At 46.1% G+C, this 14,904-nt stretch overlaps 1 protein-coding gene across 1 annotated transcript in view; it reads right to left on the bottom strand.

The window, feature by feature from the left end:
* Positions 1–62: 62 nt before the first annotated feature.
* LOC101875027 (ligand of Numb protein X 2-like) overlaps positions 63–14,904 on the bottom strand; it is a 28,505-nt gene continuing 13,663 nt past the window's right edge. Inside the window, exons 3-10 of the mRNA XM_005144857.3 lie at positions 13,095–13,321; positions 11,525–11,721; positions 9,813–10,181; positions 7,335–7,514; positions 6,092–6,266; positions 5,707–5,917; positions 2,734–2,892; positions 63–1,887 (exon numbers count right to left, since the gene is read on the bottom strand). Coding sequence (XP_005144914.3) covers positions 1,752–1,887; positions 2,734–2,892; positions 5,707–5,917; positions 6,092–6,266; positions 7,335–7,514; positions 9,813–10,181; positions 11,525–11,721; positions 13,095–13,321 — 1,654 coding nt within the window. The 3' untranslated portion in view covers positions 63–1,751. The remainder of the gene's footprint in view (positions 1,888–2,733; positions 2,893–5,706; positions 5,918–6,091; positions 6,267–7,334; positions 7,515–9,812; positions 10,182–11,524; positions 11,722–13,094; positions 13,322–14,904) is intronic.

Genomic DNA, 14,904 nt, shown 5'->3' with positions numbered 1-14,904 from the left:
GTCTGGGGGCAGCAGTGATACACTGGAAAGAAAGGTTAAAAAACCACCCATCATACATGTAGTTCAGTAATATTACAATAATTTATAAAGGCATCAAAACAAATTCAACATCCATTAACAATGAACTGATTTTGGAAACACCACTTAAATTACCAGGATGGTTTGGTGATGTTGAAGGCATCTTGAAACGAGATGGAGCAGAGTCACAACGGTGCTGCCTTCTGCAGCATCCTCCTCCCTCACACTGTCTGACTGCTGCACGGCTTCCTCCTGCTGTGCTTCATACAGCTGAGGTTTGGTGTTATGCAGAAGGAATCTACATCAGTGTTTAGTGTTCCATGCCAGGCACAGGCTCTGCATGGTGACTGGAAAGACACAAATCACTTCAGGTTCTTCTCTGTGGCAGGTGAGGATTGAGGGTTGGTTTTCCACAGGCACCTTTCCGAGTTTGGAACTGTTCTGCTGTCAGCATTCAGTAGAACAGGCACAAAAGGCTGCAGAGCCCAGCAATGCTTCTGCTGTCAGGCTGCAGAGGTATTTATCAAGCAAAGAGGCCACGCTGTGTGCTGGGGATGCTTCTGAGGACTGGATCCTGAGCTATTTCTGGCTAATGGGCTCTGATAACAGGAGCTGCTATACACTGCCTTGAGCTAAGAGCTGAAGGAAGTGAAGTCACCCTGTGTGTAAACAACTCAGTCACCTAGTGAGGAACAGTTCCACTCTGTAGTAATTGCTAATTACACAGTAGCCAGCCCTAAGAAAAACCTTGCTTTAGACAATGACAGGCACTTCCCTGCAGTCAGTTTACTACAAGGAATTACACATTCATCCTAGGTAGCATTTTTGCAGGGGAGGGAAAAGCTCTTTTGATTCTTATGGTCTGAGCTGGCCCTGTGAAAGTCACAGCAGGAAGTGTGTGAGAGATGTCTCAGTGCAACCTGGTTTGAGAAGGATCTGTCACTTGTGATTAACAGCCTTCTAAAAAAGAAGGGAATTGCTTCATTGGAGTCTGCAGGTAGGAATGTGGCAGGGGGTGCAGGTCAAGCCAACCTGCCTTGGCTTCCATGCCTGCATTCTGGATGGGATTGCATCCACTGCAGGCACACTGGCCTGGAGGGAGGATTCACCATCAGTATTCACAGCAGCTGCCTGGCAATAGGACCTTCAGACAGCTCCATCACCCTGACCTAGCAGCTCCTCAGCTATGCGTTACCATTGGGGTTTTAATGTACAAACACATTCATTGGGTTTCAGTAACCTAAAACCATCAAGGCTGGGGGGGCTGCAGGAACTGCTCAGTTCGGTCCCCATCCTCGTAGCTTTAGTTGTGGCTTTAAAAACACGTAGAAAATGACTCATGTTCAAGAATGGCAGCGAGATCAGGCAGCAGAACTGAACTAGCAGGGAAATGGGACAGTGGTGCCTGTCTAAACCTGTTCAAAATAGTAAATGGGAAACAGAGCTCTAAAACTGAGGAAAACACCTCAAAGTGATTTGTAGAGAAATGCTGGAAAATGAGCTTCCTCTGCACCAATCCTAAAGAGCTACAACTGTGTTCAGACTGGCCTTGACTTTGAATCCAACAGCCAGATCCGTAGATAACCTCAGCACAGTAAAGAAATGTTTCCTGCAAGGAGGAAGCTGAAAAGTCTTCCATGGCAATAGCAAGAGTTCAGCATTTCCTGGGGTCGTGTTTAGCTTTGTGTGCCAGCAGCTGATACCTGGAACTGGGGTGTGGGGTGGCTGAGCTTTCACACGAGGCTGCCTGGCCAGGACACCACAGTGAGTGTGACTTTGTTCCTTTGCTCCTTCAGCATGGGGATGAGTTCCGAGTTGCTCATTCCGATCGCAGGCACCCCATTTACTGCCACGATTTCATCTCCACACCTAGTGAGAGACAGGAAAATGCTTGTCAGGACTTAGTTATTGCTAACACTGTGCCCAAGGACCACCAGGGTCATCGAGCCCACCCTCAGCCAAGATCATCAGCTCCTTGCAGGAGCAGCTTGTCACTTCTGAGTGAGAGGGTGAGGGACAAGGACACTGCTGCTGCTTGAGGGACAGAAGTGACTGTCCCTGCTCAGCAGAGGAAGATGTTGTAGAAAACAAGTTAGTGCTGACAAACACACTCATGGCCAAGGTCCCTCCTACAGCTACGAGTGCAGTCACTCAGGTGAAGTGCTCATGAGGCTCTAACTCTATACACAGAGGTTTTGGCATCCTGCTTGCTCTGCACACCTCTGTGGTGCACCAGGCTCCCAGTACAACTGCTCAGCTGTGATGGTGTGAGGGGCTGAAGGCAGCCCACTGCCTGCCTGGTGTCCAGTGGGGACAGGAACCCAGCTGCCCTCAGTCCTCCCAGCAAGGATCCAACCCTGCTCTGGTCTTCAACACCATATTCAGGTGAGCAAAGCCCATCCCTACACCGCATCCCCTGGATGACAGCAGCCTCGCTTCTGTTTTTATAGTGCTGCACTTGTCTCAAATATCCCCTTTCTACTTCTATCCAACTATGTGGTTAAAACCATTACATTTGAAATATAACTGTTCATTCCTTTTAGTTGCACCTTTATAAAGAAACCAAGTCATTAATACGGTGCTAGGACTCTGGTACAACGCTGGTGACAGCATTGACTGCACAGATGAGTGTCTAAGAGTCACAAGTCATCAACCTTTAGCCCCTCAGTAAAGCACTGACCTAAGCAGCAGCATCTCTGATGCAGACATACGTACTTGAGCTTCCTATCTCGGAAGGCAGGCGTCCCAGGCACTATGGTTTTGATGAAGAATGGTTTGTTTCCTTTGCTTTCCTCAAAGCCCCCAACGATGCTGAAGCCCCAGCTCTCCAGGTTACCCTTGCTAAGGACGATATCCTGACAGCAGTGAAGGTAGCTGCAAAGAAAGACAGGCACAAGTGTGTGTCAAGAACTGCCTGGCCGCGTATGTAGGTTTTCCCTTGTGGAAAGCACAGCTGTGTAACAGCCTCATGGCCATTTCATTGCTTTAAGGATTTAAGGCAACCCCTTTGCAGTGATATGTTTCAAACCTGAGGATGCCAGTCCTTTGGAAATCCTCTCTCAGTATTGTCAGTGCTGGTTTAAGAGTTAACAGAAAATTGCCATCCTCTGAAGGTGTTTGTGACCTGGAAGACTGATGAATTCTACTGATGAACATGCACAGTAGTAGAGACAAAACCAAATGAATCATGTACAGCAGTTACACCCATGCAATTCTGGACTCTATCTGTGAAGGCACACAGCAGCAATGCATTGCTGATGGAAAGCAAAGGTGAGGTATGGTAGCTTTCCTTCTAACTACCACACCAGGATAGGAGAGGTCTTCCCTGCAGGATCTCACACAGCAGTGTTCAGGCACTGGACACCTCCCAGGCCACCTTCTGAACCCCAGCCACTGAGGAATGTTCTCAGCAAGCCTGGGGCTGCTGCAGCACTGGGGCTACCCTGGAGAATGCAGTATGTAAGTGCCAACAGCACTTGGTCCTTGAGCTTGGAGCACAGAGACACACAGAGCCCTTGTGAGGCGTCTGGAAAGGTGTGGCAGGAGCCTGGGCAGGCATCCCGTGTTCTCTGGCACACAGTCAGGTTGTGTTCTGGCACCCAGGAGCTGCCGCTGTGTGAAACTGCTGCTGCTCACCCCATAGAGGTGTTCCAGCAACTGAACTTCTCCTAATAAACGTTTTGGCCTCCAGGGCTTTGCCTGAGCTGTTTGCAGATGAGTTTCAGATTTCAAAGCAGCCTCAGTTACTTCTCAGTAGGAGAAAGATACAATTATCTGCTTTCAAACTGTAATTTACTCCTGTGGGAGCTCTGCACACATGAACGCTGCAAGACCCAGCTCTACCTTGCTGATGCCTCCATGGTTTTCTTCTGCTGGTACCAACACAAGGGTAAGAACACAGCTATGAGAGGTGTGTGTAGCAGGTAGTGCACATAAATAGCCCAGAGATCACAAGTGGTAAGTGCTGTGTCAGCACGGGACACAACTAAAGCCATTAGACACAGTCTCAGCCACACTGTGCACAGTTACCACTTCAAAAGTCAATGCTTTTAAAGAGAAAGGATAAGTCCATCTCTAAACTTGGTATTTCTAGTACCTGTAGGACTTGGTGTGCAATGAACTGGGACAACCCCTCTCTTCCAAACCAGCACTTTGAGATCTTGTTATACTACCAGTAGCTGGTATTGATTTAATGTAATCCTATGAAGAAATCAAAGTTCCTGTGCTGTCTTCTGTGCCACAGACAGTGATGACAAACATTCAGTAGCAATAAGCAATAGCATACAATTAACTTGCAACACTCACCACCACCAATTCATAGCAAAGAATGGGGAAGGAGTAAGTTACAAGGACAGCAGAGCTACCCAAAGGTTCGTTACAAGCCAGAAAATGCAAGAAAGATACTAGCCACTTGGTTCAGTACCAGTTGCCTGAGGTTAGATGGAAAATTACTCCTACACACTGTCCTTTTCTAGAGCCAAATGAAGGGGGCAGCATTAATACCAGCAGCAAAGGTGTTTCAAGCAGTGTATTAAATGGCACATAATGTCACTATACTCTTGACATGAAGGCAGTGATCAGTGATCAAACACCAGCCAGAGTCTGAGGGCTCACACTCTGGTTTGGGCTGCCCCGGTGCAACTCAGGGCTGGTTTGTACCAGGCCCTCACAGAACAGACAGGCTGCTTCCCTGGGAGAGCCTGGTAGGAGGGTGCCGAGTTCAAGCCAAGTTACAGTCACTCGAGACAAAAATCGACCTTCCTTGGGCTGGTTTAGCATTTACAGGCTGCTACGTAACACAGGAGTCACATAAGAGAGGCTTTGTCAGTGTTTCTTCTTTCAGGTGCCTCAAGAAACAAAGCTGTAAATAATCCAGGTATCCCACAGGAGGGTTTGGCTTTACTGTTCCACGTGCATCTCCATGATCCTCCTCCAGTCAGCTGGAATGACACAGGCTCTACCTCTCACAGCTGAATGTGTATTAATGAAACTGCAGCAGTGAGCAAACCAGAGGTTCACCTCTCAGGAAGGAGACAGAAATCCAAGCTTTCAAAGCCCCAGCCCTGCATCTGGAACTGTCCATATTGCTAGTCAAATCTGTGCTCAGTCTGTGGTCCGAAGCTTAGCAGCAGGAAAACTCACCTATGCAGAATCATTTCTGCTTCATGCTCAAGGTGACACAGTTATGATAGCCAGAAAGAATGGGACTGAAAGAATGCCTGCCCTAATGGAGTTGATCACATTAGAAACTATAAACTAGTACAGGTATCTGCTGGCTTCTGTTGTGTGGTCGAGAAAGAGCCACAGAGCAATTCTGGTTAATGATATTTTAGCAGGAGCCGTATCTACACTGACTGTACATCAACCCAGTGCCACAGATGCCAAAATCTTCTCATGTTTTGTGTGCTCTCATAGGAAAAAATGGTTTTCAGGAACTTCTGAAGTACAATTCCTGCCCAACAGAAGTGAGGGAATGACGTGTCACACCATGAAAGGCACCAGAAGTTTCTTAAGCATCCCATTATACAGTGATCTCATTAACAAAGAAAGCTTTCCACTGCCTTAGAGCTCAATGAGAACACCAGCAATGCTTCCAAGACAACCAACAAAGCAATTAGTTTCTAGTGTTTGGGTGAAAGTCAGCTCTGCGGCTGAACAGGTCTCTGTACAGTCACCAAAACCACATACCTAGGCAACCCCAGCCACATGATCCAGAGGGGAGACCAGCTGAATCCTTGCTCCTTGATGTCCAGAGAGGGCTCTGGTGCATTCAGTGGAATGATTTCCAAGGCTTTCAGTACCACTGAGTGGGAAGCTGCGTTAGATTTCAGTGCTGAGACAGCTTCATAGTAGTTCAGATGAGTCAAATCAATGCCATTTATGCTCAGAAGTACATCTCCTGTTGATTAAATGATAGGATTATTACATACCTTTGGTTGTGAAGCACATTTCTCCCTCAAGGCTTATGTGGAATCCTGTTCCCAGCCTCGCTTTAGTGTCCAAGTCCAACCTTTACTGAAAAAACCCAAACAAACCAGTTCCCAAAGGATAAAGGGTCCAGGAACCTCCTTACCTCGCTTGATTCTGCCATCCCTGAAGAGGCACCCAATGGGCTGCACACTCGTCACATATATAGGGAGCTTGTTTTTGTTATCCCTTCCACCTCCAATTGTTATTCCTAAAGATTCCTTTGGTTCCTTCTTTATTGCAACTGTCTTTTCATGACTTGCATATCCCTGAGGTAAATCCTACAAAGCAATGACAGTACAAAATGCAGCTTCATTAACACAATTAACATGAGAAGCCTGGATCTGGAAGAAAATAACAGACCATTGTGTGTCTTTAATTCAGAACATTCCAGCAGTGCTGCTGGATTGCAAAGCCAGCTTCTCATGTACTTGCTCTGGGTGGAAATGCTACCCTGTGTTTCCAAAGTGACACCACCACAACTGAGGCACTGCTCTCCTGATGATCCCACATTCATTTGCAGTAGAGATGTTCCCTCTGAGAACAATTTTGCACTGAAGAACAGGCTATGAACTCATTTCGAGGCCATTCATCCTCAAGCAATCAACCTCTCTATGACTACTACTAAACGTTTAGGTTGCTGTGAAAGCAACACGTTAGCATGTGCTGTACAAGCAATATGTATATGATATTGTAGGATCTCAAAGAGCCACATTCCAACCATTTATGACAGCTGCTTACTAAGCTCAGACACATTTAAACACAGAAGTCTAAGCAGTTATAAGCGAGTTTTCTTGCTCAAATGGAGGCTGTAGAGCAAATCTCTCTTGGTACCACAGACTGATGATTCTCCTCTTGCTCATACTGTTTCTTTTAATATGCCATCCCTTTTAATAAGGGATGGAGACATAACACTGAGGTTACAGAAGCACCACAGTGTAATTTGTGTAGTTTCTATCTCTGCACTCTGAAGCTCCAAACCAGAAGCATGTAACTCAGTGTCATCATGCAACACCCTGAATGTTGTGTACTGGATGGATGTTGTGAAGCAAGTCCCAAGCCTCTCATGGATGGTAAATTCCTGTTGTCTTCCCAGACAAGAAAGGATTAAACACCAGTTCTGCATCGGCATCAGAGACATTTGAAGAAATTTTGACCCTGTTTCCTAGTAGGTGACAAATTCACAGCTCTCCAGTACCAAAAGCCACGAACCTGCTGCTTTTTAATAGCTGAAGAAGAACTGGAGCTACTGATCAGTCTTCTATGATAAATGGCCATCACAGATCAAACACGATAGGTCTGTCAGACCAAGAATGACCAGTGCTTTTGCTGTTACTTACAAACCTCACCTTCTGGTAGGTGGATTTCCGTCTGTAGTGATTCTGGTCTACTCGCCTCCGATGGTGCACGGGGCTTCCCCCATTGCTGCTGCTGCTGCTGCTGTTTGATGTGCTGCCATCTTCTACCTGCTCTGGCAGCTGGATGCCTGCCTGCCTCAGGATCACAAAGTTCACTCTTGACTCAGTGCTCTGCCAGGAGAAACGAAGAGAGGGTGAATAAACTAGGATGACAAACACGTTAGAAATTAGGGATGGCTCCTGTTGTGTTCTCGGGGAGAGAGGAGGGTTGGCAATGGTTTCTATGGAGGGTCTGAAATGGGGCTATGTGATGTGATGCGGTGCTTGCTGTGAAGAGGCACAGAATCCTGTGGTGAAAAGAAGAAAGGCATTAGCAGATGTTAGAAGGAACAGGAGCAGAGGCTTTGCTCCTGCCTCCCTCCCCCACGAATGCCAACCAAGAGAAAGTGGAATGGGGTGAGTAATTCCTCCACTTGAGTACAAATAACCAAACCAGCACATGTGGTGTAATGCAGAACAAGCAGAGCCAGGACGCTGACTGGACCCACAATGGATGACCATGATGTGATGTGAGTACAGGATGCTTTTTCTTTCATTACAAAGAACCTCGTTAAAGCTCTTTACCTCCCAGTTTATGTACCACAGCCATTGTTCCACATCTCCCACCCATTTTTTTCCCAGATTACCTGCAGACATGACCTTTTGTCTATGATTGCTGCCAGTTAAACACTTAACCAGCTGCATGTCTGGCCTTGGCTGAACTGCAGGGAAAGTAGTTGCTATTGTTACTGCTCTTCTCATTTGGGTTGTTCTTTCAGATAATCAGACAAAACCTCTTTGTGAAGGGCTCCACTGGGGTAAGGTGTGTGTGCTTGCTTGGGGCATTTCCTGCAATGGATGGGAGAAGCCCAGTTGCCACGTTCTCTTCTTGACACAGGACCCTGTTTCCCTGGTGCTACAGCATCCTGGCAGCAGCGAATCCCCTGGCTTTGGAAAAGGGACCACATCAACTGTTTGGGTTTTCTTCCTCTGAAATCTAGTAGAGTTTTGTTTTCTGAAACAGAACTTGAAAGCCTCTTGCCTCCAAAATCACTTCAGATAGAGTAAATCTTTTCCAGAGAAGCTGGCACACATCCATGTCTTCATAACATATACTGTAAACATCACATCCTACGATGGGGATTTGCCCTCCCTTTCAACCAGGAGTACCAGACTACATACAGTGCTTATGGCTGTGCAGATATATATAGCTGTAAATGGTACTTTACAAGAGAGGAAGAAGGACTCTCTTCTGCAAATGGTTTGCAACCAAAGTTAAAATCACACTTAACCAAGAATTTGAATCAGCCCTCAGAGGAACAGATGATCTTGGAAGGGCTGTCACAAGTTTTACACTCCAAAAGGAGTTCGATCCCCAAACCCATTGAAGCCAATTCTGAGACTGGTTACTAATTTCAGTGGGATGAAGGAGGAATTCCTCATATGGGAGTTGCCTCTGCACATTACAAAAGAAATACAGCAGCACTCGGGGGATGCAAACAAAATTCCATAGAATGAAATCACATGTGTAACATAAAAAAGGATCTCAGTACTAAAACTCTGCTCTTTTCTCCTATATCACTGCACTCCTCTGCTAATTACCAGGAAGAGAACTGGCTCTCCCTCGCTGCTGACCTCAGATCCTTTCCGGGATATAAACAGTATGTGATGAGATGTATTGTGTCAGGTTCTTTAGATAAAAACAGAAACTGGAGGTCACTGCCTAGGGAGATAAAGAATTTAAACTGATCTACATGATATCGGCTGCACACGTAGCAACCCTTAATCCTTAACCAAAATTCCTTGCCCACTCCTTTCACCAAAACACTTGGCATGCTGGAGCAGGAGCACATTCCTGTGGAAAGACCACCTCTCTTCTACCCATTTAGTATTTTAGAAGGTTTTTAGCCTGGGGTGCCTTATTTCAAGACTCCATTCCCAAATACAGGGCAAATAGGGAGAGGGCTTCAAATCAGTTGAAAGGTTCTGCTCTGTGCTGCCAGCCTATGACACCTCCCAACACCACCTTCAGTTTGACTGTTTGAAGAGGAGAAGCTGTTCTAACCATTCTGTCTCTGCTGCATGCATCATCCACACAGTGCATACAAATACCCACTCCGCAAGAGCAGCTCCAAACACCACCCCACAGAGGAGATCCCATTGCCTCAGCTGAACTGCGGTGCCACAGGCAACTACCTGGCTTCAGAGTCAGAGGTGACTCACGATGGATTCCCACTCTCCATGTTTATCTTCGTTTGGAAGCGGCGCTTCCCACACATCCGCAGGGAGGTCACTTTCCCAAAGAGATATTTCAGGGAATGCAGTTTGCTCTAGTGCTTTCTGTTAGCCCCTGGGTCAGAACAGGAGCCCTGCCATCAACGCAGGCAGCTGCAGTCATTAGCCATACAGCCTTACCATGTAATAAATTACCTGGATTATCTGTGCAGCAGCCTCAGGTGTTCCTTGCCTCAAATCCTGGCCATTTATTGACAGGACTCTGTCATTCCGACTCAGCTTTCCATTTTTGGCTGCCAAACCTCCCTCTAACAAGTCTAGAATAAAAATCCCTGGCTCATCTGTCTTCCTGATCAGTTTGATTCCCAAGGGTTCGGATCGGTCTCTCTTTATTAAGGTCACATGGATCACTTCCCGGTTTGCAGTAGAAGAGGAATCCTGCTGTGCAGTCCTATTGGAAAAACCCTTCTCCTGCAGGACCATGAGGTGGAGAACAGGACCTGGGTGGCGCAGGAAGGAGACAGCTTGGCAGTGAGTCACGCTGCTGATGTTGACGCCATTCACCTAGAAAGACAAACAAATCAGAGTCACTAATCAGAACCTACCTAATTTAGGCACTGTCCTCAGTGGGGAACATCACAAAGTTGGAGACAGGATGCGCAAGTCCCTGTGCAATGCTGCGACTGAAGCGGCTGCTTCTGGTGCACCTTACTGAGCAGGGCTGTCTAAAACAGGATGCAGAAGAAAGCAGATGAAATGAGACCATAAATGATGGTGAATAGCTGAGGAGAGGGACAAGACAGGCCAACTCAACCATTGAATCTGAAATTGCAAAACATTAAACCACTACAACCATCCCATGGCAATGCAGAACTGCTTTCCCTTAACTTCCAGCCTCCTATACATACTTGGAGGCAAGACTCCAATTGGAGACTACCCATCCTCACTTTAAAGTTGAAGAGTGATCCATAGTGTACAGTTTTATGGAATCATCAGTTTAATCATGCTTTTACCAAGGTAACTCTGAGAAGATACTTTTTGCTTTGTCTGTTGTCAGAGAAAACTGTGCAGTTCTCTGTCAGGATATTAACTGGGCTACTAAGTGTAGGGGCCTGCCCTGTTTACAGCCCAAACAAGACTTTGGCATGTACAATTCAACTGGATAAAAGAGAAGTTACTCTTGGTCTATGTAAGAAACCATAGATTGTAAGAAACCAGAGAGTGTATCGGCCTCTTGTGCACGTGGGGCTGCCCATCCTCACTGAAGTCCACAGCCCAGGAGGGTAATTAGATCTTTATGGCTTGTCAAATGATGGGGCAGCCATAGCCATAGCCAGGAGGTGGTAACAGTTCTCACTGTGTAGGCTTTGCTGCTGCACACAAGCTTCTGTCCCCTTGCTTAGCCCACTGCCATGTAGCATTATGAATCTGGAAACTAAACCTGACCCTGGGTCAGCACCATACGGGGTTGGTGCTCTTTATTACTCACAGTATATATCTGATGCTTACTTCAAATCGTAAGGTCTTAAACTTTGGACCTGCCCATTGAGAATATGCAGCTTAAGCAACACAGCAGAGCAAACAATTACAATGCTTCCTAACTGGAGCAGAGTGCTCTGAAGGGAAATGGTGCTACTGGGTGAAATAGATCAGATAGAAATCTTGTTTATTCACAATGCTCTAGATTTCAGAAAGCTATCACATACGCAAGGTAACTGCGAGTATGGCTGGAAGGAACCTCCAAAGGTCTGCTCCTCACCCCCACTGGGTACACAATGCTGCTGACATAAAGTCTGTCAGTGCTCTAAAACCCTCAGCTGTAGAGATTCCCGTTTTTCCAGGAAACTCTGCTCCTCCAGCACTTAAGTCAAGAGAAGCAATGGGACTACCAGTGTGGTTTTACAGACCTCCAATATGTGGTCTCCAGGTGCTATTCTTCCATCTGCAGCGATGACAGAATCCCGGAGGACTTCCTGAACAACAATGTTCCCTAGTGGGGTGTCCTTACCCCCAACTATCCTCATCCCCAGCTCTTCTTCAGGGTCTTCTCGGTGAATTTCGACTGTGGTTGTTTCAGCCACAAGACTGGTTCTCTGAGGAAGGTCTGATTGGGGAAATTGAAGAGGAAAAACAACACATTAACAGAATTTCCCTTCACGTAGCACCATGAGATTTGCAGCAGTGTGTTCAAAGCAGCTGATGGAGGGAAAGCAGCTACAGGGAGAAGAAAGAATAGGTCAGATTCAAAGCTTAAAAGGCCTCTGTTTCTTTACAGCTTCTCTAGAATGTTCTCCACCTTCTCCTAGCTTACAGTGAAGTGCAACTCTTCCATTATTAACTCTTGGGTTTTATTAAAGGGCATTCACTATGTTTCATTTACTATTGAGAGATTTACTTTGCTGTGGTGACAGCTGACCTACTACAGGCATACACATGACAAACGCCAGTTTCCACGATGCCCATTAGCAAAGGAGACTACTGGGCTGTAATTACTGCTCTGCCACTGCAGTGACTTTACCACAGGCAGCTCACTGCAACTTCCCTCCTCTAATTTCCTTTCCTCTTCTTTTCCCATCCCCCTTGTCAAACAGGAGCAATGTTTACCTATTTCACAGCATACTGAAGGTTAGGCAATGCTTCTGAGCCACTTTGAAGATGAAAGTTGTTGTTAGCAAGTTATATTAAATCTACCAGCACTGGAACATTAGTGGCCCAACACTAATGAAGCCTGTCAAGGTGAAGTGCAATTGTCACATGGGAGATGCAAAACCTGCCGCAGGTTTACTTGGGGAAAAAGCCAGCTGAGAAGTCAACTGACCCCTGTATTAACCCTGGCACAGGTTGCCAGCTCCAGCATCTGCACACTTGGAAACCCAGACTAACTTTGAGATAAGGCACAGAGATTTCCATGCTGCTGCCTTCTAACAGGGGTTGGGACAAGCAGTTCTCTGCTGGAGATGGTTACTTTTATCTGTAAGGCTATTAATCCCCCAAAACTAAGCTGTGCTTTAAAACCCCCACTTGCTGCACACCATCAGCGAGGTACTGAGCACTCCAGGACACTGACTGTATTCTTGACCTCCTTCACAAGATTAAGAAGAAGCTGGAACTTTTCCTAATTATTATCTGGCTTCTGCAAGTGCTTTAAGTGCTCCGTGTTCACATTGACAGGGACTGCCTTTGTTTCTGTGAAGAACACTGCGAGTATTCACTGCAGTCTAACAGAGATTCTCTGAACTGTTTTGCACAGGCAGCTCTGTGCTTGTGAGCAGATCCTGCCACACCTCATGCACACCAGTACATCTCCCCTCTGCTCAAGGACAAGCTGAGGAAAGGGAATACTCTGATGGCTAGCAATGGCTGAGTAGCACTGAGGCTCTCCAAGTACACTGAGGACACTTTAAAATCTGAATAATTACCTCATTTTTATGTTAAAAAATGTAATTATATCATTACATTTCTGTATCAAACTCTCACCTTCTTCAGTCTCCTCAAAAGCTGGATTAACCAGCCCAGGCTCCACAGTCCCCAGTGATACCACAGCCGCTGCAGAGCTCTCTGCCACAAGTGAGGATGCTGCACTTGGTACCTCTGGGTCCTTGGGCGTGTTTGTCTCCACCCTGGCAGGAGGATCTTCCTTCCCTTTGGAAATGGGATTCTTTTTCCGCTGTAGCTCAGATTTGTATTTCTTGAAACCAGGACACCTGGAGAGAGATTGTCAGTGACAGTGAGTCTGTGCCTGCGAGGTTCACCCTGCACATGTGAGCTCTGACTGACAAAGGTTTGAAGAAGTGTGTTCAAGATCTCACCAGCTGCAAGGCTTGTATCACCTGTACCAGCTTCAGAGGGTTTGGTATTTTGCTACTTCCAAAACTATTAAGCAAATCATTTGTAGAAGGAGAATGTAGTAGGAATGGGAGTCTCCCCTACTAAATATTTACCTGGCAAACACTCACCAAAGAAAGCAACACCTGTCAAAATGCAAGCAAATACTTAGCTCTGACCTTTTAAAGATGCCTATGAATTGTATCTTTATGCAAAGGAAGTGGCTCAGGTTTCAAGCTCAGCCTTGAATTAGGCTTTGTTTTTAACAAACCAGTAACATGCAAGAGCAGCAAAGCTTGTTCTCTCAGATGGCACTCCACCTCCTGTCCACCCAGGTGATGGCTCTACTTGACCAGGAGCAATTTAGAGCTACAATCCCACTAACTACTCCAAGAAGTAATTCTACATTCAACAAACTGTGCTCAGTCTGGCTGTGTTGTAGCTCAGCAAAAACAAGCCCTTTATCAAGAGTATTTACATATAAAAAAGGTGAGGAGGGTGATGAATGCAAAAGCATCACTTTCAGAGACATGAGTAGTGTTGGGTGTTAACCAGAGTCACTTTTCAAATTAAAACCAACTATTTACATTCTGGCTAAACAAGTCTCATCCCAGTATTACTTCCTCTGCCTTATTCCTAGTCATTCATTCTCCAAGCAGTAAGATGACCCTGAAACTTAAAGCCAGAATCTGACTGATCCACTTGGGCACATCCCTTCGAAGATGTCAAGAAAGAAATTCATTTTGCAAAGAGCAGAGAAATCTCCCAAGAAAACAAGTTTCTAAATGCTCCTTATTCCTTTAAATTTCCTGTTACTTGTTAATCTCACTTAAAATCCAGGAACACCAGAATCCCATTGTAACTATATTCTCATTTCCCCCATGTTTCAGTCCAACTATGCCCACAGCTGAGGTGATTTTTAGGTATCTCCCTGAGGAAGATACTAAGAATCATGAAATGTATAAGAGAATGACAGAGTTTCCAGACAAGTCTCTAACATAAACATTTAAAGGTGCCTCCCTTTTCTGTGTTTTAACTCCTGTGCCAGAGGGATTAACAAGTGACAGAAGTTTACTGATAGCAGGGGAGATTTACAGAGCAGAGAGGAAGGCCCAGCCCTGGTGTGGGTCACGGCCCCAGCTACACAACCGAGCAGCCCTGTCCCTGGAGCATTCAGCCCTGACTGATAACAAGCCAGCAGTGCCAAGAGATGGTTCTAGAAAAAGGAGATTATCAGATCTCACAGATGCACACGAGCATCTCTGAGCAAGCTGCTCTAGTGGAAGGTGTCCCTGTCCCTGGTAGGGGGTTGGAACTGGATGAGTTTTAAGGTCCCTTCCAACCCAAACCATTCTGTGATCTCCTGCCATTTCCCCTTGCTCTAACACAAGCTCTCATATTGTAGGTACTGAAGACAAGCAAGAACCACAAGGCTATATCCTTGGCTGGAACTGCAAAGGTA

This window comes from Melopsittacus undulatus, chromosome 6, assembly GCF_012275295.1.
Source record: "Melopsittacus undulatus isolate bMelUnd1 chromosome 6, bMelUnd1.mat.Z, whole genome shotgun sequence".
Lineage (NCBI taxonomy): Eukaryota > Metazoa > Chordata > Aves > Psittaciformes > Psittaculidae > Melopsittacus > Melopsittacus undulatus.
Note: the sequence above shows the minus strand (reverse complement) of the source record. Positions and strands in the feature narration are given on the sequence as shown.